This window comes from Canis lupus, chromosome X (genome assembly GCF_011100685.1).
Source record: "Canis lupus familiaris isolate Mischka breed German Shepherd chromosome X, alternate assembly UU_Cfam_GSD_1.0, whole genome shotgun sequence".
Classification (NCBI taxonomy): domain Eukaryota; kingdom Metazoa; phylum Chordata; class Mammalia; order Carnivora; family Canidae; genus Canis; species Canis lupus.
The window spans coordinates 106,438,540-106,463,905 of record NC_049260.1 but is presented as its reverse complement, the minus strand read 5'-3'; the positions used below and the strand labels follow the sequence as shown (position 1 = coordinate 106,463,905).

Sequence of the window (25,366 nt, the reverse complement as noted above, 5' to 3'; positions counted from 1 at the left end):
CGCGTGCACGTAGGGGAGGAAGAAGGGGGAGCGAATGGAACGTGCTGCCTGACAAGTGCAAAGAGAGATGACCCTCAGCGTCTCCGGTCTCCTCGAGGGGAGGCAGGAGGAGAGGGAGGGGAGGAGGGAGGAGGGACAGGTCCTGGACAGCAGGATGAAGTTTGGAGCACGGAGGAGGAAGAAACCCGAGAGGCCAGGTGGCTGGCAGGAGGCCCCGCCCCCGGGCCCCGGCCCGCCCCCCGGCTCCGCCTCTTCTCCCTCTTCCTACCCGCCCCCAACCGCAGCTCTTCGTCGAGGGCGGGGAGAGGTGGCATTTGAGTCCTCCGGTATCCCAGCAGGCAGTGCAGCTTAGAGACGCTGACAAAGGACCGGAGGAGCAGTCGCAGCTGCTTTCCGAGGAGCCGGTGTTGCCGAGGTGAGAATCCCCCTCCCCCCGTCCCGTCACCCACTTCCTCCGACTTCGGGAAGACGTGGAAGTTACGTTACCGGGAGACCCCGCGCAAAGAACGAGCCGGACCCAACCCCCGAGCTGGGCTCTGTGACTGGCAGCGGGGCTCGGCGGCGCCGGGCTGTGGGTGGAAGGTGGGGAGCGGGCAGAGGGAGCCCTCTCTGCCCCGTCTCTGACTGTCAGCTGCCCCGCCGCCCGCGGAGCCCGGCCCCAGGGTCCGGCCGGCCCGTGCCTGCCTTTCTCGTGCCCAGGCGGAGGCAGCGGGCTCTGGATCCTCCCGGTGCCCGCCCGGCAGAGTTCCGTTGCCCCGGGGATGAGACTCCGGGGACAACTCTGGCGGATGTGGCGAGGAGGGCTAGGGGAGGGAGGCTGACTCCCCCTTCGAGGTGTCACCGTCCTCGCCCTAACTCTTCCTTTCCCCAACCCAGCCAGTTCCTCCGGGCGATCAACTGGAAGGAGATCGGTGGGGCTGGAGTGGGGCGTCCCGGGATGGCTGGAGGGAGGTGAAAGTGGGCTGGAGAGAGGCGGAGAGGGGGAGCGAACGACTTCGTGGGATAGTGGCGGGGGCTTGCGGGGAGACGTGGCCTGCATCCGTCCCCCTTCCTGGACCTCCGCACGGATCCTGATGGTTGCACCAGCTGCTCGGCTGTAAACAGGCTCACATGACCGGTTTCACATGGAGCGGGCCGGTATGGGGACGAAGGCTGGAAAGGCTGGGCCCCAATCAGGTGGAGCTCCAGTTCCAGGACGGACCGTTTGATACTCCCTCTCCTGCCCTCCAGCCCTTAATCGATGTTCTGCGGTTTCCCCTCTGGGTAAAGTAACTGACATCTGCCCTCTCCGACAGAAGTCGCTTTTCTGCCCTGGTAGAATCCAAGAGACCTCACATCGGGGAGCGAGAGGGCGAAATATTAAATGAAAATGGCCCCGGATTTTTGACCTTTGAGGGAAATAAGAGATGGACGCAGACCTGGAAAATGGGATCCTTTGGATCTTGCCTAAAAAGCAGTCCTGTTCTGTTGGAATGCGTTGCGTTCTTAATGTGAATTCCAGAGAGAAGGGGAAAAGTCTACTTTTTTTCAGCAAAGGCACACCTGGAATTGAATATATTCTCATTGACGAAAGTCTTGTCCATGTTTCCTTTAAGTACTTGGAAATCTGCCTATAAAGTGCTATATACAGGATATTGACCAGGGAGTGGACACCAGCTTCTAGGTTACCTATGTATTTGGTAGAAAGCTGTGGGGAGTTTGGAAAACAGGAAACCGAGCCAAATGTGTCTTTCAAGTTGTTCATGCCTACATACCCAAACAGGATACAAGATAAAGTAGTTTCTGAAGCATTTCTAGAACTCTCAGAATACAAGGTTTACTCAAATCCCGGGATATTTGAAAATTTGGAGTTTCTCAAATCTGTAAGGGGTAGTGGTGATAGAGTCCCTTTACATGTAATATATAATTAGATGTAATGGACAATATTCAGTATAAAGTCAGCCCTTTCTATAAAGTCAAAATAGCTTATAAAATAATGCATGTGTCTCCCCTTAAATTGTTCGTGCACATTTTCTTCTCCAATTTTTTATTTTTAATTAATTTCTCCTGAAGCTTTGACATTTTAACTCTAATTTCTTTCTTTCTTTCTTTTCTTTTCTTTTTTTTTTAGAGGGTAGGGGCAGAGGTAGAGGGAGAGAGAATCTTAGAAAGGTTCCATACCCGGCAAGGAGCCCAAGTTGGGGCTTGATCCCACGCCCTTGAGATCATGACCTGAGAGCTGAAATGAAGAGTCAGATGCTTAACCAACTGAGCCACCCAGGTGCCCATTAAACTCTAATTTGTGAAAAGCAGTTAAGAAACTACAAGAAAAGCTTCCCCATCCTGTAATAGCCCAATAAAGTAAGTTATTTGCTACTCTTTCTGTTTTTAAGACGTTTAAAATGGAAAATAGAGGAATTTTAAATATTGTCTAAAATTTAAATGAGATTATCTGTGTTGCTCTGAATCTTGTTTTCCTATCTTGTAGTATTCTAGAGAATCTTGCCCTGCAATAAATAGATGAAGTGATTTACTCTTTAAGGCCCTCTGTTTCCTTATCTATAATATGAAAGTTTTGTTTTAATCTCCAGAGTCCCTTAGAGCTCTCAAATTTCATAAAATAGTGCAGGTTTTGATTGGGAATTATTCTTGGACAAAATAAGGTGCTCAGATAGGCCAAGTTATTGGTATCAGCTGGAAGAACATGCCATGCATAACAGGAAGTATCCAGAGTCCTAACAGAAATAGGGATTGTGCTTTACAAAATTCTCATTAGGTAAATTAGCCAGATGGGTTGACCTGTACCCCTCTCTCATCTTGATCAGGAAATTGAAGATTGCCTCAGCTAAATCCTACCTCCAAAATTAGAACAGTTAAGCCTGACTTTCTTGGCCTTCAGGGCATAGTACAGGGTGATTCTTTTCATTCATTCCAGCTTCTTCCTGAATTAAGTGGGCTATGTGATCAGTGACGAAGTAAGGAGGAAGAGAAAGGCTCTAGCATTGAGTCTTACCTTGGCAGTGCCTTGGTAAGATCCCCAGAACCAATGCCTTTTTTCAGCTCTCCAGCATTTGAGATTTGATTTTGCCAGCACATCCTCAAAATTGTATCAGTCTCAAGGTTTGATTCAATCTAACCAAACTCACGAAAGGTTACTATGTTAATATGAATGCCTGTTGACTAACTTCCAGTGAGAAGTAGAAGCTGACCAGAAGATTCAGGGATAAGCCTGGGCACCCCTTTTGACACTGGAAACACAGACGTTGTGCTCCATCTTGCCTTCGTTTTCTAGGGACTGTGTAGAACACTTCCTTCCTTTTTAAAAAAATTTTATTCATTTATTTGACAGAACACAAGCAGGTGGAGCAGCAAAGGGAGAGGGAGAAGCAGACTCCCTGCTGAGCAGGGAGTCCCATGCAGAGCTTGATCCCACTGGGATTGTGACCTGAGCCAAAGGCAGACACTTACCCCACTGAGCCCCCCAGTCACCCTGGAACACTTCTTTCTTAAAACACCTAGTGGTCGATACCTTTGACAAGGTTACAGCTTTTATGTAAAAACCCTTTCAGTCACACCTTTGTATGGATCTATCTATCCTACTCACCTGATTGAATCTGGGCCACCTGGAAAACCTCTCTAAAATCTGTTTCCTTCTGTTCCTCTTGCCTTCATCTAGGCCCTCATTCCTTCATGCCACATTGATTCAAGACTTACACTTGGATTTTACTGTAGCTACTCTGGATTCTGGTGGTGTGCTTGACTGGTCAGCAGCAACCAGTTTCCTACTTCTAGATCTTACCCAGTCCGTTCTGGGCCTAAGACCTCTCAGAGGGGTTTCCCATCATCAGACGCAGTGGTTCTCAAAGGACAGCCTGCATTAGAATCATCCAGAGGGCTTGTGAAAATACAGATGACTGGGCCCCAGTCCCAGAATTGTGGGGGCAGTAGGTCCAGCCTGGGACCCAAGAATTTGCATTTCTAACAAGTTCCCAGGTGAAGTTGCTGCTGCTGCTGGTCCGGTACCTCATTTTGAGAACCACTGGCAGCCAGAATCCAGCCTCCACCCCCAAACTTGGCTTGCAGGATTTTTCACCATCTCTTGCCACTCCCCCATACATGCTATTTTTTAACCATGTGCAGTGCCAAAGCTCATCTTAAGAGTCCCTTTCATGCTTCTACACATCTTCTTCCTGGAAGTCACCCCCATCTCCACTCCTACTGCAACCTCCTATTTAAGGCAGACCGTCACTTTCTTTATGCTCCTAGAGCTTTTTTATCTGCCAGCATTTTAACACTTGTCACATCATATCCTAATTACCATGGATATGTGTTTTTCCTGCCAGACTGAGTTTTTCAAGGGCTAAGACTATGTTTTCATCTCTTCTGCATATCCTCAGTGCAGGGCCTAGCACATAATAAGTGCTCAGTTAATGTTCCGTGAATGAATTTGTGATCCTAACTCTGGAGAGTGCCATATAGGTAGCAATATGTGTCCTTCATATAGTGAGTTAATATAGGTTTTGCTTTGAGAATTGCACATACATCTTAAAATACCTGAAGACATTGAGATACTGTAAAACAAAGATGGGAAATACCTAGCTTTAAGAAAAATGGTTTTAAGACACGCTGCTAGGCATCCTTATTTTTCAAAATCTTAAATGATACACGACTCAACTTTTCCAATTTGAATATGTAATAGCCCATCACCACATTATTTATAGCAGGTAGGTCTCTTTGGAAAGGCATCAAATTACACAAAAAAAAACCCCGAGAACGTGTGTAGAAACAAAATGGCCTCATATTGTGCCATGAACAGCTGAACCTATAAAGTGGACATTAGGACATTGCTTGTGAAAGACTTTAGGAATATACCAGCCAGGGCAGCCTGGGTGGCTCAGCGGTTTAGCAACGCCTTTGGCCCAGGGCGTGATACTGGAGACCTGGGATCAGTACCTCGTCGGACTCCCTGCATGGAGCCTGCTTCTCCCTCTGCCTGTGTCTCTGCCTCTGTGTGTGTGTCATTAATAAATAAATAAAATCTTTTTTTAAAAAAGGAATATACCAACCATTAAAAATCCTAATGGACAGTACTGGAGATATATGGAGGAAGAGAGCCAAGCTGATGAAATGGAAGGAAAAAAGAGGCTTGGATAATAGTGAGACTAAAGCAAAGAGAGCTTATCGCTCATAACTGTTCAATATTTTCCCTGCCCATTGGCAGAGTGTGCCAGGTATGGAGGAAGGAGATAGATAGCCCTTGTGCCCAGATAAGTGGGAGCTGGCCCCGAGGTAGAGCTGGGGACCCTAATCAGTATAAACACAAGTGAGAGACAGGGAGAGGCAGTAAGGAGCTGGGGCACTGTGGCCAAGCAGATGGGTCACCAGTTTCTGGGGAAGTCTGTACCCCCCAATTATCCTTAGCAGTTTCAGACTTTAAACCACTTGAGTACAAGCATCTCCAAGGACCACTTACTTTATTTGATTTTCTTGGAGCCTCCTCTTTCCAAAAAAAAAAAAAAAAAAAAAAAAAAAAAGTAGGGGAGAGGGCAAATGACAATATGCTTTTATTTTTGTAGAAGTTCTTTTTTTAAAAGAATTAATAATGAGAGACACAGACATAGGCAGCAAGAGAAGAAAGCTCCCTTTGGGGAGCCTGATGTGTGACTCGATCTCAGGACCCTGGAACCACAACCTGAAGCAAAGGCAGACATTCCACCACTGAGCCACCTAAGCATCCCATGACCATATAGTTTTAAAATGGTTTCTGTTTTAAATCTCCAGTTTGAATCTGTGGTGAGCAAAGGTATTGAAACTCCCACATATCTCAGAGTCTGATCTTTTCCTCCTTCTGGTCAATCTAAAGTGAGGAAGACAAAAAATAATCACACTTCTGGGCACTGCTCTCCCAGGACTGATGGTGGAGGGTGAGGACTTCACATGTTCAGGCGTGTGTGTGTGTGTGTGTGTGTGTGTGTAAGAGTAGTTTGCAGACTGGTCACAAGGTGGTGTACACACATAAGGTTTCCTTACAAATTTCATTCATGATTGCATTTCTGGGCCTTTGGTGCAGAGGAAACGGACAAGGCAGTTCCTGCACTACCAGCTGCCAGCTGCATGGTGTCTCTGTAAGGTCAGGGCTGTGCCCGAGCCTAGCTGGGCACCTAGGAGCCAGGCTAGTGATGAGAGGGAAGCAGGTGGGGGTGTGTGTGGGGGTGGATGGGGAGAGGCAGCTGGAAGTGCAGATTCTCTGTTCTCCACTCCCCCCCCCCGCCCCAGCCCATGGTAAGCAGCTACTGTAGATTTCCTGTTCCTTTAATGGGGATTCTTTCCCTGTCTTTTATTTTATGGACAAAGTGTGTTTAGCCACGAGGAAGAGGAATGCTCCTGGATGGAGGAGACCATTATTAGTAAACACCTGTCGGCAAACTGATCAGTTCAGTATCTGCTAAGTGCCTAACACCGAGCTTGGGTCTATGCAGGGTGAAAAAAAAAGCCAAAAACCAAAACAAACAAGCAAACCCCACAGAAAAACAATATGGCATTCTGCTTGACATCTGGGGAGTCCAAATTAATCCACACAAAACAAATGTTAGTATATTCAATCAATTTGGCAAGTACATTAAAAGACCATGTCATAAACTTAATGAGATCCCATAGATCAGAGAAGTAGAGGAAGACCACAAAGAGGGGAAATTTGAACGAGGCTTTGAAGGATGGAGGGACATTTGGCATCCAGAGAGGTAGAATAAAATAAACCTTAGTTACCAATGCCCTAATGGTTAGCTCCTGATAGCCGTCGGTCTTCTTTTTGAATCAAGAAAAGAAAGCATGCCTAACTTAGTAAGTGAAATTGTCTCTTAGTATTTGTTCTTTATAAAACTGAAAAGGCAGCACATGCATCAAGACTTGGAATTTTAGGGCAGCCCGGGTGGCTCCCCGGTTTAGCGCTGACTTCAGCTCAGGGAGGGATCCTGGAGACCCAGGATCAAGTCCCACGTCGGGCTCCCTGCATGGAGCCTGCTTCTCCCTCAGCCTGTGTCTCTGCCCCCCCCCCCATCTCTCGTGAATAAATAAATACAATCTTTTAAAAAAAAAAAGACTTGGAATTTTGGATCATCCTTTGAGAACTCTTCTGGAAAAGCAGGGACCATTTCTAGGGATGAGGGCATGTGTGACAGTGAGCCTCAGAGGCAGGACTTTTGAAAAAGACACAGAAGAGATGGTAGGTACCGTATAGGGAAGGGTGAGTCTGGAGACCAGAGATTTGTCTCCAGTACCTCGTGCAACCTTGGGTAGTAAGTCCCTTAACTATCCTGGGCCTGCTTTCCCATAGGTACAATGAGAAGGGCTGGGAGCGCACATTCTTTGACTTCATGTTAATGTTTGACTTTTGGAAAGCAACCTCATAAACCGATTTGTAGTAAGGTTTTACTGGTTTAGTGTATAATCTCTCCCCAGAATTTTTGCACTTTATCATTTTGCAGTATGGACAGGAGCAAAGAGAAAGTGTTATCCGGAAGACCATCAATTAGAGGCAGGTGTTCTGCTTCCTTATGTTTGTTGGCAGAATCTTGGATATTGCTCTGGTGACCTGGTGCTAATTCCTCCCTAATGGGACACCCAGGTGGCTCAGCAGTTTAGCACCACCTTCAGCCCAGGGCGTGATCCTGGAGACCTGGGATCGAGTCCCACGTCAGGCTCCCTGTGAAGAGCCTGCTTCTCCCTCTGCCTGTGTCTCTGCCTCTCTCTCTCTCTCTCTCTCTCTCTCTCTCTCTGTCTCTCATGAATAATTAAATAAAATCTTTAAAAAAAATTCCTCCCTAATTTCTATTGGTCGGAGTTCAGGAGGCAATGTATCTCTTAGCCGAGATAAGTGAGAAATGGAAACAGGGGTACAAAAAGAAATAAACTGCTAAAACCGATGAAATGCTTCTGTAGCAGTGACCGGGGGTAGACAACCTATTTATTCACAATTCATGGGGAAAAGTATACATACTCAACTTGTAAAGGGAAAGCTTCAAAATAAAAAACAAAGACTTCTAAACCATTATGTAAAGCGAGCGAAATTCCTACTCTGACTTGTGCCAACTAACCCCCTCTTCAGGTTGGAACCAAGAGTTTAGTGCTTGTTTTGGGTGCGTAATTTTGACTTCCCAGCTCAATTTATAAACTGTCATACTCCTTTATAACAAAAAGTTGCACATTTTCATCAGTTTTCCAGTCCTCTTAAACCTTTGTTTTTCTCACTGTAATGAGATTCTGTTGCATATAAAATGATTTTAAAGAATTGAAATCATGGTATTTAAGACATAGTTTAAGATTTTCGGTGTTAGTAAAGGATCATGAATTGGAAAATGCAATTAACAGAGGTTTTTCACACATTGTTTCTAAATTTCTTCCTGAGTTTCAAAACTGGCACCTTTTTCAGATCAGGCCCTGGAGGAGTTGTTCAATTCCACTAGAAAAACAAACCCCACACAAAACTTCTGATTTTTTAAAATATTTTATTTATTTATTCATGAGACAGAGAGAGAGGCAGAGGGAGAAGCAGGCTCCATGCAGGGAGCCTGACGTGGGACTCGATCCTGGGTCTCCAGGATCACGCCCTGGGCTGAAGATGGCATAAACCGCTGAGCCACATGGGCTGCCCTACACAAAACTTTTGAATAGGTATTCATAGGGTTCAGAATTCGAAAGATACAAAAAGGTATCCAGAGGAAATTCCCCTTCTACCCCAGTTCCTGGCTACTCAGTGGGTTTCTCTGGGGCCAACCCTGGCCATCCTTCCACAGATCGTTTACCCAGAGCCAGGAAACCTCTGTCTCCCACACAAATGGTGCCATACTCTCTACTCTGCATTGTACCTTGCTTTTCTCACTTAACACTACACTTGACGTTCAGTCTGTACCCATACTACACAAAGAGCTTCCTCTTTCTTCTTGACAGATACCTGGTGTCCCAACGAGTGGCTACATCATACTTTATTTCATCAACACCCTGTAAGGGACAGTTGAGCTGTATCCAGTTTTCTATTGGCCACAACAGCTAACCCTTACTGAGCACCAGGCTTTGTTCTGGGCGCCTCCCATACATCATTTTATTTAATCCTCAGAACTGAGATTAAAACAGTTCCACGTACATACTTCCACACAAGAGGAATATTTATGCTCGATGAATTCCTCAAAGTAGCATCTCTAGATCCGAGGACATGCATGTTTACTTTTGGCAGGTAGAATCAGTGTGCCAATTTATATCCTCGCCAGCAATGTTAGGAATATGCCTGGTTGCTCCCACCATGTGCTGTCAGAGTTGTTGATTTTTGCCAATCTGGCAAGTAAAACATGTATTCCAGTATAGCTTTAGTTTGTTCTTCTCTTGTGAGATTACATCTCCTTTGGTAAGTTTAAAAAACAATTGGCCCTTGTCTATAAAATATAGCATTTGCTCATTTTTTTCCTTTTAATGATTTTATTTATTTATTCATAAGGGACACACAGAGGCAGAGACATAGGCACAGGGAGAAGCAAGTTCCCTGGGGGGAGCCTGATGCAGGACTCGATCTCAGGACTCCAGGATCACCACCTGAGCTGGAGGCAGATGCTCAACCACTGAGCCACCCAGGTGTCCCAGCATTTGCTCATTTTTATAATGAGTGCTTTTTCATAATAATTTGTATTTCCTCTACATATAGTAGGGAAATCAGATCTAGCCTGTGATTGAAAAAGTCATTTTGGTTTTGCTTAAAAGTTTTTGTACCTGGCAGCATTATAAGTGTTTTTATATAGTCACATTTAGCAATACTTTTTGGTTTCTGGTTGTTAGAAAGCCTCAGATTCTATAAGAAAAAAAAAAAGATTTCCCATAGTTTCTAGTATTTTAGTTTTCTTTTTCTACACTTAAAACTTTGGTGCATTTGGAATTTACCCTTTAATAAACTGTTGGAATTTTGTAAGGAGTAAGGGATAAATTCAACTTTCTTTTCCCTAGGTGGATACCTGGTTTTACCAACATTTACTGACTAAACTATTTTCCAGAAATCAGAGATGCCATGTCACCTTTTATCCTAAGCTAAATTCTCATCCTAACGTTTTATTTATTTTTTTAAAAAAGATTTTATTTATTTATGAGAGACACAGAGAGAAAGGGAGAGGGAGAAGCAGGCTCCATGCAGGGAGCCTGATGTGGGACTTGATCCCAAGACTCCAGGATCATGCCCTGGGCCGAAGGCAGGTGCTAACTGCTGAACTACCCAGGGATCCCCTCATCCTAATGTTTTAGAATGAGATGTTGAATATTATTTAGTAGTGGCAAACTTGGATGTTGTGTTTCTATAGCCAAGCTTACTAAGAAAGTAATAGAGCTAATTATTTTCTACTGGAAAAAAAAAACAAAGTTCTTAGAGCACATTATCCAAATAGTGTGTATGGCCCTTAGCAAAAGAAAGAAATTTGTGGCAAATAAAAACTCAAAATTAGAATGATTTTATCAGATGCTCTTCAGAATAATCTTAGTTTTTTGTATTACAACAGACAGTTTGCTAGAGTAGAAATGCTGGACTGCAGGCAGAAGGCCTGCTGACATTATTTGTCTTTGTCTCTTCCTAATTTAATAACAACAGCAAACACTTAGAACACTGCCTGGTCTACAGTAAGTGCTAAAGCATTGCATGTATTAATTAATTCTGTATATTTAATTAATAAAAAAGTTTGTAATCTGTTATGACTGATATACATATTAAATGTTGTTACTAATAAAAATATTAATAGGCCCTTTCAGCTCGGTCAAAAACAAAAACAAAAACCAATCCAATACTGTCATAAGCTACATGTGTGCATGCTGTAAAGTGTACGGATAGGAAGTAGAAGGATGATCTGGGATAGCTTGTGGATTATGATCTTCCTAGCATTGTCCCTCACCTTCACATTTCTGTTCCTTGGCGTATGCTATTCCCTAGGTCAGAATGCCTTTCCTTGTGCCACCCACCCTGCCCCAGGAGTGTATACCTTTTTTTTTTTCCTTTAGGGACTACCTCCAGTGTCATCTCTGGGCCTCTCTTCCAGGCAGAATTATTCATGTAATCTTCTAGTTCCCTAAGCACTTAAATACATATATAGTGGTATGCATTATAATAGAGGTAGCTTATTTTTTTAAGATTTATTTATTTATTCATGAGAGACACAGACAGAGAGGCAGAGACATAGGTAGAGGGAGAAGCAGGCTTCTCGCAGGGAGCCCAATGCAGGACTCTGTTCTGGGTCCTGGGATCACGCCCTGAGCCAAAGGGAGGCGCCCAACCGCTGAGCCACCTAGGCTCTGATGGCTGAAGCATCCACTTCAGAGATTGCCGGCCACAGGACAGGACAGAGAGCCAGGCCCCCTCCCCCCAAGTGTTTTAAAGATTTGGTTGATTTCAGTAACTGATTGGTTGGGTCATTTGTTTTGTTGTTTTTGTTTTTGTTTCTCTTCCTACACTTTAAATTTCCACTCTGATGTTCTGAATCCACCAATAAAGTATGAGCCCACAAAATCCTCAAACCCAATAAAAGCAGAGCCCCAGGAAAAAAAAAGTATTTAAGCTTCCTAGAGATAGCTTAAATATTGTTTCAATTAGATTTGAGTCTTTTAAAAAAAGATTTTATTATTTAGAGAGCAAGCACAAGCAGAGGAGAGAGAATCTCAGGTGGACTCTGCACTCAAGCGCAGAGCTTGACACAGGGCTCAATCTCACGACTCTGAGATCATGACCTGAGCCAAAACTAAGAGTTGATCGTTCAACCAACTGTGCCACTCAGACGCCCCTCAATTTGAGTCTTTCAAGAGCAGGGTGGTCGTGATATCTCTGCCCAGCTCCTGACATAGTTCCTGACCTATAATAGGTGTTCAACTGAAAGAAACTAACAATTTGCATACATGATTATACCCTATCATATTTGATAAAAGTTGGAAAGGCCTCAAGCAGAATCTGCACAGCAGCCACTTCTGGCTGGTAAAAGCAAACAGTTTAATCTTGTGTTCTATTGCTTTTTACAGGTGTGGGAACTGGGACACAAAGTATTAAATGGTTTATGGCCGGTTTTAAAGGTGTCATCTACAGAGAGAAAAATAAAACATTTTCTGTGATTGTATTGTTTTAGCTTTTGCATTTTCAAAAGCCACATTCTTAGGATGCAGGCTAAATAACAATGTTGTTGATTAAAATTAGCTTAGGAAATAAACATAGAAACATCACACCTATCAGACAGACTTCTCCCAGCTACACTATTTAGAACATATTCAAGAACCCCAGAAGGAATCCAAAAGGTCTCTAAGTTAGAAGAAAATAGCTCTCATGTAGCCTGTGTACTTGATGTAGGGGGGAAGGCACGGTGCCACTTGCATGCCAGAGCCTCCTTACTGACTTTGAATTCTCATAGGAAGCTCCCAAGAACTCCTTCACAAGTGTGATATTCAGCTTCCCTTCGAGACATTTTTGCTTGTCTTGGGTTTTTGGTAGGAAAAAGATGAAAAGCACTCTTCCACCCATGCTGCCAGAAGACACTATTAAGGCATTGTTGAAATGAGTGTAAAAAAAAAAAAAAATAAAAAAAAAATAAAAAAAAAAAAGAAATGAGTGTAAAAGTCAGTCTCATGGTTTTTCTCCCATAACTCATGGAAACTTACTTTGTTTTATATTTTCTAGTCTTTGAGAATTCTGACGAGCTCACATAAAATCAGTTGTGACAATACTTAATCTTACTTTATAAGAAATCCAAGGTTTTATTCTTTTTAATCTGTTTCTTACTATTTTATTTATTTGGCAGAGAGACAGCAAGAGTGCACAAGTAGAGGGAGTGGTGGGCAGAGGGAGAGAGAGAAGCAGGCTCTGCGCTGAGCAGAGAGCCCAACTTGGGCTCGATCCCAGGACCCTAGGATCATGACCTGAACCAAAGGCAGACGCTTTACCGACTAAGCCACCCAGGCACTGGGGTTTTAAAAAAAAGCCATGTCCCTTTGATCTCACCTCTTTGAAAGAGGGTGATTAATTTGAGGTAGAAAGACTTCTTTATTCCAGTATTTGTGTAATTTATCATAGCTTGAAATATTTTTTATATAAAGATTTTATTTATTCATGAGAGACACAGAGAGGGGCAGAGACACAGTCAGAAGGTGAAGCAGTCTCTCTGTGGGGAGTCCAATGCCGGACTAGATCCCAGGACCCTCGGATCACAACCTAAGCCAAAGGGAGATGCTCAATCACTGAGTCACCCAGGTGCCCTATCATAGGTTGAAATTTTGAATGTGAAAGGAGCATCTGTAAATTTCTTTGCATAGTTTTGTACAACCTGTACAAGTAAGCCAAGAGGAAGAGTCCATAGGCATCTTTAAATGACTTGGGGACCTATTTTAATGCAAGCTGAGCATGCTTTTTGTTGGAGAGATGACCAATGAACACGGGTATCATTCGACCTCCTTCTCTCTTCTTCTCTTTCTAGATTGCCAAAATGCTTTGGAGTTTTTAACTAACTGACTTAAGGAAAGTCCAAAATAGATTTGAGACTGTAAAAACAGAAGCTGCAGCAAGGGGGATTCAGAGCCAATGCATCAACAAAAAAGACAGCCAGAGTTAGTGGAAGGAAATCTTCCCGTTTTTGTGTTTCCCACGGAGCTAATATTTTATGCAGATGACCAGTCAACACATAAGCAAGTGTTGACGCTATATAATCCCTATGAGTTTGCCTTAAAGTTCAAAGGTGAGTCTCCTAGGTCTCTCTCATGGATTGTAACTAGTCCCTACTAATTGTTTACTTGTAGAAACTAATTTTAAAAGACACTAATGGCCATTGTGACTTTTTCTTTCAGTTTTGTGTACTACTCCAAATAAGTATGTTGTCGCTGATGCTGCAGGTGCAGTAAAGCCTCAGTGTTGTGTGGATATGTAAGTCAAAAATCCCTTCCTGGTAACATGTTTTAAGTGTGTTAATATTTATGTGTTTAACTTGTAAAGAATCTCTTGAAGCCATTCCCCCATAGGCATTTATGCCATATTGAATCTTTTGCTGGAAGTTTGAGTCTCTCCCAATTTTTTATTTTATTTATTTTTTTAAAAGTTGTTGATTTCTTTGAGAGCAAGAATGCACAAGCAGGGGGCGTGGCAGGCAAAGGGAGAGTGAGAAGCAGGCTCCCCACTGAGCAGGGAGCCCGATGTGGGACTCAATCCCAGGACCCCAGGATCATGACCTGAGCCAAAGGCAGATGCTTTACCGACTGAGCCACCCAGAAACCTCAGTCCCTCACAATTCTTAAAGAAGCCCCTAAGATTCCAAACAGGTCGACCAGATACTTAGTAATATTTCATGATGCTGGAGCTGACGTGTATGTTAATATTTCTGTGAACATCTCAGTTGTTGTACTTGTCATTATAGTGGGGTCGCTTATGAAGGTCAAGTTCTAACTCATTCCTTTAAATTTCTCTAGCTGTAACAGGGACTTTAGCTTTCTTTGGAACATCCTATTATAGTGACATTTGGGAAACTAATAATACTACATTCACAGAACAATGGTAATAGAAGTTCATCTGAAATGATTCAGCTAATAAGCCTGGAAGTTAATCTCTGCAAACAGGAAGCAAGTGTGTAACTACTCATCTGTAAAAGGTTATCTGAGCTCTTCCAGATAATTTCGTCTTAGAGTGTCAGATAAATGGTTGTTTGTTCAAGCTGTTCATATTTAATTTTCACTTTAGAGCTAGTGGTGACCAGATGGATCCATTGACCAACTCTTAATTTAAGCTACCAAGTAAACTGTATTTGTTTAAATCTTCCATGAGAATGAGAAGCAGAAGTTTTTTCCTCTGAATATATTTTCAGCCTCCCATATCCATGAAATGATATATCTTTAGAGGACGTGTTTTCACAGGTTTGATTTCCATTCAATACACAATAAGCAAGAACTATTCCAAAGAAATGTAGTCTCTTGCCAAAGAAATGTGTTATCTTTAGCCTAATTGGTTTGTGTTCTCTATTATGAACAAAGTAAGATACGTGGAATTGTAGATCACTCTCATAAAATGTGAACTACTTTATACTCTTTTCAGAGGAATACATAAATGTATTGTTAGCCTTCCGTGGCATTGGTCATACTGGTTACTTACTTACTCAATTGCTTGTTTTTACCTGTGTGCACGGCTTTTGGTTTTGAGTCTAGGTGAGGCTTGTTAGTTGCATGATAAATAAGTGGCCTTAGAAATCCATGATACTTTTGTGGGGAATAAACCATTTCATATACCCTATTTGGTAACTGTTGCTGCCTGTAGATCCCAAGGGGAAAAAAACCTCATTGCTCAAAGGAATTTTCTTTACCTATCGTCCTTTTACTTCAGACTTTTATTCTATGTTGTAGAGTATGTGGTTTTCATCAAATATTTTAGAATCACCCATTTCCTTTTGGGTTATGCTGTGTTTTTTGTTGTTTTCTTTCTTTCTTTCTTTCTTTTTTTTTTTTTTTAGCATCAGTAGCAAATTTCTCTACTTGGGTATTTGGTTACAGTTAGTTCATGTTCTCCTGTATGAAATCTCTGGCTGAATTCTGTTTGACGGGCCCCCAGAAACCTAAACAGCATCTATTTTTTAATGTTTTCAGTGTGATTCGTCATAGAGATGTTCAGTCCTGTCACTATGGCGTGAAAGACAAGTTCCGTCTCCAAGTGTCCGAACAGAGCCAGAGGAAGGCTTTAGGAAGGAAAGAGGTTGTGGCTATTCTTCTCCCATCTGCAAAAGAACAACAAAAGGAAGAAGAGGAAAAAAGAATAAAGGAACATTTAACTGAAAGTTTCTTTTTTGAGCAGTCCTTCCAACCAGGTAGTTTGGGGTTGCTTGGAAAGCCCTCTGGCGGTTGTCACGCATTTCTAACTTGAAAATAATCAAGGACTGAGGATAATTACTAGAGAAATGATCTGCCACTTTCCCACCTAACCTACTGCTTCAAAATGGAACCTAACTAGAGATCAGGTACCTAAAATCACACCAGGAGGCCTAGAGCTGGACCCAAAGTGGGGAGAAAAGCTCTCAGCCTCTGAGAGAGCTTATAGCAACTGTGTTGCTATAAGCCTGGGAAATGTGTAGACCTGAGAATGCAGCCCCCTTACTTTTGTTTCTGTGACTTTCCTGTATCCTTTCTCATTTAATTAGTTCAAAGAAGGAAAGAGATTGTGTTTGGCAATAGGCCAAGCCTGGTGCACTGTTCATATTATTTTGAAAAAAAAATCTCATTAAAGTTGAAGTTAATTAAACTAAGTAGATTATAATATCCCCTGTGGGCTATTAATTGAATCCCTCTCCATTCCTCATTTCCTTCCAGCTTAGATATTCAGAAGTGTTATGATATATTCTTTCAACATTGACACTATCCTCATATTCAACCCTTTGGACGTCATTCTTCCTCCCTCTTAACGTCTCATTATCTCCTTCCAACCCCATTATAAGGGGAGGAAGATAAAATTTTCCATAGAAAAACATGGAAACTTTTTGATAGTGATATATGAATGCGATAGCAGCTGTCCTTGAAATTGCAACATTATCTATGAGGAATTAAAAACAAATCTACTTGTCATTACATGAATTCGCATATCCTTATCAGTTTGTTCATCTTAGAGTATTTATTTGGATAACACAGGGAGTAATGCCTCTTTGACTGCTGTGGGCAAGAGTCTCCTCCGTCTGTGTAGGGAGTGCCCAGATTTTCTGGTGACACTAAGACGAGGGCCTAGCTAGTAGCCAGTAGATTGCTTCTTCTCAGCAACTCTTATTGCCTGATAGGATCAGATTTTCCTCTTTAGAAGCTGAAAGAGAGAGAGAGCTTCTGGTAAATGTCACTTTGATCTCTGATCAGTATTGTGAGGTTGGCTTATAAATGTTTATGGAAATACAAGATTCTCCCTTTAAAATGCCTCCTCTAGAATAAGAAAAGTGATATAATGAGTATTTGTTTTTTGATGTTAAATTCATAATTTAAAGAAAAATGGTCACTGGCTAATTTCTGTATTTAACAGACCAGTTAAAGAGTCCCTCCCCAAAAGGATTAAAAGTTTAGTTTTATATTTTCTCCTTTTTTGTTTTTTATTTTAATTTTTAAAAATTTATTTATTCATGAGAGACACAGAGAGGCAGAAACACAGGCAGGGGGAGAAGCAGACTCCCTGTAGGGAGCCTAATGCAGACTCGATCCCAAGACCCCCAGGATCATGCCCTGAGCCGAAGGCAGACACTCAACCACTGAGCTGCCCAGGCATCCCTCCTTTATTTTAAAACTTATTAGAATTCAGGTGAAAATCATCCTAAAAGAATAAATAATGACAATTGTATTAATTGAGCATTTTACTCTTATTTTACTTTGACAGTGAGCATTTGGTATCGAAAGTATATTAGTGAATTCTTCTAATTGTAAAATCAAAGTAGGTTAACAAATGAGGTGATTTCTCTTTTGAAAAAAAAAAAAAACAACTCTCTAAGCCATCCATGTCAGGAAGCTCAACGAAAGCACATTTGTCTGGTTAACTGTCATGTCCTTGTCCACTAGTGCAGAGTAGTATATGTGTGCGTTTCATCTGGTAGGGTCTGTTGGATTGGTTTTCTTTGTCTTACGAGGTTTCCATGGCTCTTGCCACTCTTGAGAGCAAGGGCAGCAGCACAGTAGAGCATGTCCAGTTTACGAGTAGTTATACCCCAATGTTTCTAATAATGTGGCCAGAAACGGAGTAAGGTATTCTTCTGTAATAGAGTATGATGGTGACTGATTTAGCCTGTGTTGACAAACTGATATTTTTCACTTCCGTTTTTTGAATTAATAGTAAGTTATGTGTGGTTGCCAGTATGTAGAATTCTCTGGTTTGTTCATCAAGTTTCTCTAAACTAAAGAAGCAAATCGAGATTGTCAGGGGGTGTGGGGTTTGAAATATCATTATTTTTGCCCATCTTTAGCTTAGAGAGATGATTATTAGATGTATCACGAGCGCAATGTTGCACGGCTATGTGAACCAGCCAGAAGATGGTCAGAGGCTAGATCGTGAAAGATTTTATAAATATATTTCTATAAATGTATCAAAAGGCAGGAAAATAAGAAATTTCTTCTCGAGTTGATTGTACTATAAAAGACATAGCAGTAACAAATTCAGAAAGGAAAGCAGCACCTACAATCCCACACACTTAACAGATCTGCTTATGTAAGTGTTCCAGGCCTTGTCTGTGTGCAGAAGTATGTGTGTGTATATATATATATGTATATATATATATATATTTCATTTAACAGAAATTTAAGAGAAACCCACAAAGCATACTTTAACAAAATACCAAAGCCCAGGTTATTAAAAAGATGTTTTAAAAAGATGCAGCTGAATCTTAGTGAGTTTGTCTTAATTACATTACTAATGAACTGGTGTGTTGATGCAGTGTCACAGTCCGTGCCCTCTGGCTTAAGAAAATTACACTCTTTATTATTGTTTATAATAAGAAAAGATCAAAAATGACCTAAAAGTCCATCAGTTGGACTGGAGATTGGATTAAATTATGAATATTCATAAGATGGGATGCCAGGCAGGCATTTATTTACAAAGATCTGATAGAAAGATAGATGGTTGTGCATTGACATAGAAAGAGGTGCAACCATATTTCTGAGAGGAAAAAGCAGTTATAGAACAGTACATATATTGTGGTCTCATTTATGTCAAAAAATTTTGTTTACATGTTTATGTGGGTCTTGTAAAATCTGAAAGGATCTATACCAGCCTGTTAACTGTTATGTCTAGGAGAATGAGACTGATCAGGAAACTTTGTTTTCTATATCTCCATAAAGTTTTTACAACAGTCTTGTAGTATCAGGAGAAAAGCTATTTCCATTTTGAAAAAATGCAGGCATCTATGCAAATGCATTTGGAATTTCTCTAAATACTAAAAATTCCTTGAAATTATCTTTATTGTGGGTCTGCAGCCAGCAGTGTAGTAATCATAAATGTTTTCCTTAAAAGCTTATCTCTGCAACAAATACAAAGATACTTCACTTATTAAATGAAATAAGACTTGTTTTTAGATATTTATACTGTTGTTTCATCTCAAGCAGTAATTACTATAAAATTTGAATTTGTTTTTACCTATCTGGCTTTGGCAAGGCTCAATTAAACTTCACACAACAGCTAAGGTATTAATAATTTAGAAAAGTTGCATTTAATAATAAAATGAACAGTGTTATTTCATTAATAAAACACAAGATTATGTTGCTGTTGGCTATTCCTTTTAATGAAAGAAGGGTAGTGGGAACAACTATAGGACAGAATATGCTGTTGGGTTTCTTAAAAATATGGGTATGAATATTGCACACATACAGCAAGAACTGTAGAGTAGCAGGCCCAATGACGTTTTTTAAATTTTATTTTACTGTTGTAAGAACACTTAACATACGATCTACTCCACTCACAAAATTTTAAGTGTACAATACAGTATTGTTAACTATAGGTACAGTGTTGTGTAGCAGATCTCTAGAACTTACTCATCTTGCTTAATTGAGACTTTATGCCCATGACTAGTAAGTCCCATTTTAAACACACCCCCAGTCCCTCGTAACCACCATTCTACTGTCTGGTTCTGAGTTTGACTGTTGTAGATACTTCATGTAAGTGGATTCATGATGTATTTGTCCTTTTGTGACTGGTTTATTTCATTTAGCATAATAGTTGCCAGATAGTTTCTGCTTTCTTTGCTGTAAATGGGATAGAGCAGAGGACAAGAATTTTCACAGGTAGCTTTTTAAAAAAGATTTTATTTATTTGAGAGAGAGAGAGAGGGAGAGCACAAGTAGGGTTGGGGGGAAGGGGAAGAGGGAGAAGCAGACTCCCCATGGAGCAGGGAGCCTGACATGGGTCTCCATCCTAGGACCCTGAGATCATGACCTGAGCCCAAGACAGACGCGCTCCACTGACTGAGCTGAGCCACCCAGGTGCCCCCATGGGTAGCCTTAAAACACTCAAGTAGTGCCTTTCTGCAGCTTTTAATATTTTCAGAAATGGTAGCAGGATGCTACAGTTATTAGGACCAAACCTGTGTACCTAAGCTCCTCTCAGAAGGCACTGGGCTCCGAAATGGAGTAAGACACAAGCCATCCCCAGGGGTACAGGAGGAGAATATCAGGACTTCAATTTCTATTTCTAGCCCCTTCTTTAAAAATTCTGTTTATCTTAGAAACCTATACAGATGCTGCGTGCTTGAGTACTTTCTGCTGATTATGGTGAGGTGGGGGGAGGGGGAGGATGGTGATCTTTCAGTAGGAACTTGCTGCCTCACAATGCCCTTTCAACATTACATTCCATAATGACTCCGAGGAGTTATGGGCTTCCAGATAAGTCCAGCAGGTACAACCCCTTGGAATGGAAATGATGGGGAAAGAGTCAGAGGAGTAAGACAAAACCAGAATCCTGGTGAGTGGTAGACAGTAAATGTGAATGAACTTGGTCTTAGATCATTTTTAGAAACAAGCTCAGGGGTTTTTCTCTTTCACAGAAAACAGAGCTGTCTCCTCAGGACCTAGTTTACTGACTGTCTTCCTGGGAGTGGTGTGCATTGCGGCTTTGATGCTTCCTACGCTGGGGGATGTGGAATCGCTGGTGCCTCTCTACCTCCACTTGAGTGTGAATCAGAAATTAGTGGCTGCTTATATCTTAGGTGAGTGTTTTAGAGCTGCATTTGGGGCCCATGTGGGGCATGTGCGTAGGCTCAGGGGTGGTATTGGTGTTACATGTGTATGGAGTTGATAGTGATGGTAATGGTGCTGGTGCTGGTTTGTTTGTTTGTTTATTTATTTATTTTTTTATTTATTTGAAAAACAGGTAAGATTGCTTCCAAAGCATGTGTTGAGGTAAAGTGCATTTCAAGATTTAATTTTTGGCTTACATTTAGTTCTTGTTGTCTCTGTAAGTTTATTTACTTAAGTAATCTCTACTCCGCCCCACGTGGGGCTCTGACTCACGAGTCAGAGCAAGAGTCACATGCTCTACCAACTAAGCCAGCCAGGCACCCCCCCACCCCCCCAACTAGTTTTTTGTAGCTTATTGATCTAGCACCTGATCCTGTATTCAGTTGTTTTCCTTTTGCTGACTTGGATGGTATACAACATGTATAAGAATGTAAAAGGCTATGTTCCACGATCCAGCATTTTTACTTCTAGGATTCAGTCCTAGGGAGACACTTAGACAAAGCGCCTACAGTGACAAAGGTGAACAGTGTGTCCTGATTTAATACGGTGAACCTCTCTCTTTAAACCCATTCCCATACTTCCTGTTAAATCATTCTCTCAGGCATCCTGGCTTGGAATCTTCTCATTAGTTTAACTGAACTCAGTGCCTGCCATGTGTCAGGGATCAGGGCTCCAGTCATGACTGACCCTGTCTTCTAGTCTCCTGTCACCTCTTCTGAGATGCCAGCTCTTTTCAGGATTCTCTCAGTACTCCTTGGTATACTCTTTTTTTATTTTTATTTTTTAAAAGATTTTATTTATTCATTTGACAGAGAGGGTGGCCGGGGAAAAGCACAAGCCAAGGGGAGAGGGAGAGGGAGAAGCAGGCTCCCCCCCTGAGTGCAGAGCCCCTCGGGGGTTGATCCAGAAACCCTGTGATCATGAGCTGAGCCAAGACAGACACTTAACTGAGCCACCCAACTGCCGCTATGCTCTCTTTTCTTTACTTTCAAAATTCTCGGGCAGCCCATGTGGCTCAGCGGTTTAGCGCCTGCCTGCCTTCGGCCCAGGGCGTGATCCTGGAGACCCGGGATGGAGTCCCACGTCGGGCTCCCTGCATGGAGCCTGCTCTTCCCTCTGCCCACCCCTCTCAAGAATAAATAAAATATTAAAAAACAAAATTTCAAAATTCTAAATTTGACTTTGTACCTTCTATGTGTGTCCTTTCTCTTCCCATTTCCCCCACCCCCTACCCCGTCCCATTATTTTAACCCTCCAAATGCTCCATCACATTGCTGTCAGTTGGATTTCCATTCTGGTTTGGTTTCACCACCGCCACTGCCTCTTCCAGAATCATCAGAGCCTCCCCATAGTCCACAGAAAGAAATGTGACTCTGTAGTTGGGCATCTCCAGCTCTTCACTCTGAGCCTTGCCAATCTCATCTAGCTGATTCCCTCTATAAATCCTTGATCACAGCCTGTGAGATTATTTATTCACCTTGAAAAGCTCAAGAGTCTGGTCAACCTCCTTGTCCTGGCTCTTGCCATTCCCTCACCTGAAATGCTTGCTGACCTCATTGTTTTTATCATCCCTGTCCATCTTTTAGGCTTATTTCAACTTTACCTTTTGGGGCATCTTTTCTACCTGTCCTGGTCCTATGTGATTGTCCTTCTTTTCTGTGCTTTATCACTCACTTTTGTTTATACCACTTAGCACTGAGCATATTCTTAATTTATTAAATTTTTATGCTTTCTTGTATGGAGTCTCTTCAAAAGAGACAAACCAAGCAGGAATACTATGCTTCTCTTTGTGGTTCAATGTGTTTTTGTTGATGAAGTTGGCTGGCTTTACTGACACTTTAAAGTGCCATGTCTGCTATTATCATAGCTGATGTGACTGGGTAAAGTGGGAGGAATAGTTGATAGTTAAAAAATTAGCTATGGCCAGACATTAGCGATTTAATTAAATCTATCCAGTGACTGTCCATTGCTATAAATTGTATTTCTTCTGTATAATATCAACTGAATTCAAACTGACTTTGAATTCTTGGTAGAGTGCCTGTCTATGTGCTCTATTTTATTTGCTCATCGAGACCTAAACAATTGCTTATTGAATGGAAGATTTTGTAAAATGCAGGACTTTAACTGTTCTCCAATTTTTTTTCTTTCAGGTCTTATCACAATGGCTATACTTAGAACCTGAGCAAGAAATTCAGTTGACTTCTGAAGTAAATTTATCTTGCAAATAAGAATGTGGACTGCCTTTTATCTCTCCTTCACTCCATTAACATGCTACAAACTATTGAGTGATTTATAAGACTTGCAAATGTATAATATATATTTTAAATTACTCTCTAATTTTATTGGAAGGACTCTAGCACATTATGTTACAGACAGCAAAGATGCTTCTGAGTGACACCTAGGAAATTATCTGAAGAAATTCTTTTTATATCTAAAGCTATTGTGCAAAAGACTTTAATTAAAACATCTGCTATTTTCTCACATTTTTTTCTAATTTATCTTGATTATTAAGGTCATATGTCCTTCCAAGTGAAAGGCCTGAAAGAACAAACTGACCAGCCTAAACATAAAATGACATTTATTTCCTAATTACAAACATCAATGTTACTATGTAAATTATACCTTGTCTTCTGTCATTATAAACAGTTGCCATGGTGTTTCTAAAATAAGTTTTACAGTTAATATGTGGAGGGTAAAAAAAAAAAGCGTAAAGTACTGAGGGATCATGCTTATCCTATCCTAGGATCTCACAGAAGACCAGACATTCTTAATTTATCTGGTGAACTACAGAATAGGTAGTGGTCCAGATGCCAAGCATGTGGGTTTTTTTTTCTTTAGCCCTCATAAAAGTAGCATGACTTCTCTATTTGGTTTAAGAATTTAAAAGGAAGGTAGGCATTTATTTAGTTGTTCGATTCACCCTGGCTTTACCTCTGGATCATGCTTTATGTTAATAGGAAGAGAAAAATCACTTATTTCTTCCTAGCCCTTTTCCTGACTGTAAGCAACTAGCCCACACTGGGATTACTAGATGCTGGATGTTTTATGTGGAGATGTTTTTCACCTTTAAACTCTAAGCCAAGTATAGAAAATCCTTGATATGTGTCTATTTTATATTAGTCACTGAGACATTTTTTAAGTTTATATTTATTAAAACAACTTTACCAAAAAAAGTCCCCAAAGCACAACTATTTACATTTCTTTATAGCCTCTTCTGATCTTTAACATAAATATGCAGTTTTAACTGTTATTGTCATAATAACTGATCTTTTGACTTAGGATTTTTATCTGAGAGCACAATGCGTTGAGTCTCTTGAAAATCATCTTTCAGATCTTTTTATAGAACGAACTTATGCACTGCTACTGTAGTGTTCTCAAGGAATATACATAAACATAATATATATGCCTGAGGTTTGTTTTTGCAGGAAAATAGTGCTTTAGCTTTGAAAGTAAAAGCTTTTATGTATACTCTTTCATAGAAAATCCTCATTGTTTACCAATTTGGGGAGGATGAATCATTAAATGGATCATGTCTGTACATTGTGTAATGACTGAAGAGCACAGAAATGTAATCTATTTTAAACTTTGTAAAAAAATATGTTTGGAGGCTATTCCTTGTTTCTCTGTCCCTTTCAAGTCCTCTGTGTGTGTATGTGTGTGTGCAAGTGTGTGTACGTATGCTTGTGAGCGCATGCGTGTGTGTGTGAGATAACATATTTGTAAAGGAGAGAAATCACTTTAAAATAATAAAAGAAAATGGAGGCCTGAGTTTCACACTGACTTACACACTTTATTCTGGTTACCTCTGAGGAACTCCCTTTTCGTTTCCTGCTTCCTAGAGCTGTCTCCTATTCCTGTGAGTTAAACAGAAAAAATAAGTGAAATAGATGCACTAAAATGCCTTAAGTTCCTTAATTTACTAAGGGAATTAATTTGTTTAAATTTTTGAATAGGTAATAGTCACATGCTTCAAAAATCAACTATAAAAATGTATACAGGGGTACCCGGCCAGCTCAGTTGGTGGAGTGTGCGACTCTTGATCTTGGGGATTGTGAGTTTGAGCCCACGCTGGGGTTAGAGATGACTTTTTTAAAAAAATAAAAAGGTTACAGTAAAAAAAACCAAAACACTGCTTGCCATCCCCCTCTCCACCCCCATTCTCTGTCCACTGAGGCCCTTTCAAGTGACCACTGTTGTTGATTTAAATATGCTTCCATTGTTTCTTACATATTTTCATTTTTGTGGTTTTATATATATAATGGTAGCCTCTTCTATATATTATACAGCACCTAGTTCTTTTTCACTTAACACTATACCCAGGAGAATTTTCTAGATCAGTAGTTGGAGAGTATCCTCATTCTTTTCTTTACAGCTGTGTAGTGTTTTCTTGTGTGGCTTGTAGCCTAATTCACTTAGCCAGTTCCCTCCTGACCAGTTTTACCAGCACTGCAGGAGAGTGCCTGATCTTCCAGTCTCATCAACCATTCATCAGCCATGTGTTTTGCCAATCTGATGGATGAGAAATGGCATCTCAGCGTACTTTTTTTTTATTAACTCAAAAGTGAGGTTGACCACCTTTCCATAGAGCTATTTATTCATATCCTCTGTTGCCCCACCCCCTGCTTTCTGGTGGCTGGGTGGTTTTTTTCTTACTGGCTGTGGGAGCTTTTTG

At 41.2% G+C, this 25,366-nt stretch overlaps 1 protein-coding gene across 2 annotated transcripts; it reads left to right on the top strand.

Annotated features, from left to right (window-relative positions):
- Nucleotides 1-280: 280 nt before the first annotated feature.
- On the top strand, nucleotides 281-24,305 carry MOSPD1 (motile sperm domain containing 1). 2 transcript variants are annotated; one of them, XM_038588368.1, is made up of 7 exons: nucleotides 281-415; nucleotides 2,111-2,340; nucleotides 13,452-13,709; nucleotides 13,819-13,894; nucleotides 15,598-15,815; nucleotides 20,502-20,663; nucleotides 22,845-24,305. In XM_038588368.1, the coding sequence occupies exons 3-7, from the start codon at nucleotides 13,556-13,558 to the stop codon at nucleotides 22,874-22,876; spliced, it is 642 nt and encodes a 213-aa protein (XP_038444296.1). In that variant the 5' UTR covers nucleotides 281-415; nucleotides 2,111-2,340; nucleotides 13,452-13,555; the 3' UTR covers nucleotides 22,877-24,305. The 2 variants fall into 2 exon arrangements, with proteins under 2 accessions (XP_038444296.1, XP_038444295.1); XM_038588367.1 differs by lacking the exon at nucleotides 2,111-2,340.
- The last annotated feature ends 1,061 nt before the right edge of the window (nucleotides 24,306-25,366 follow it).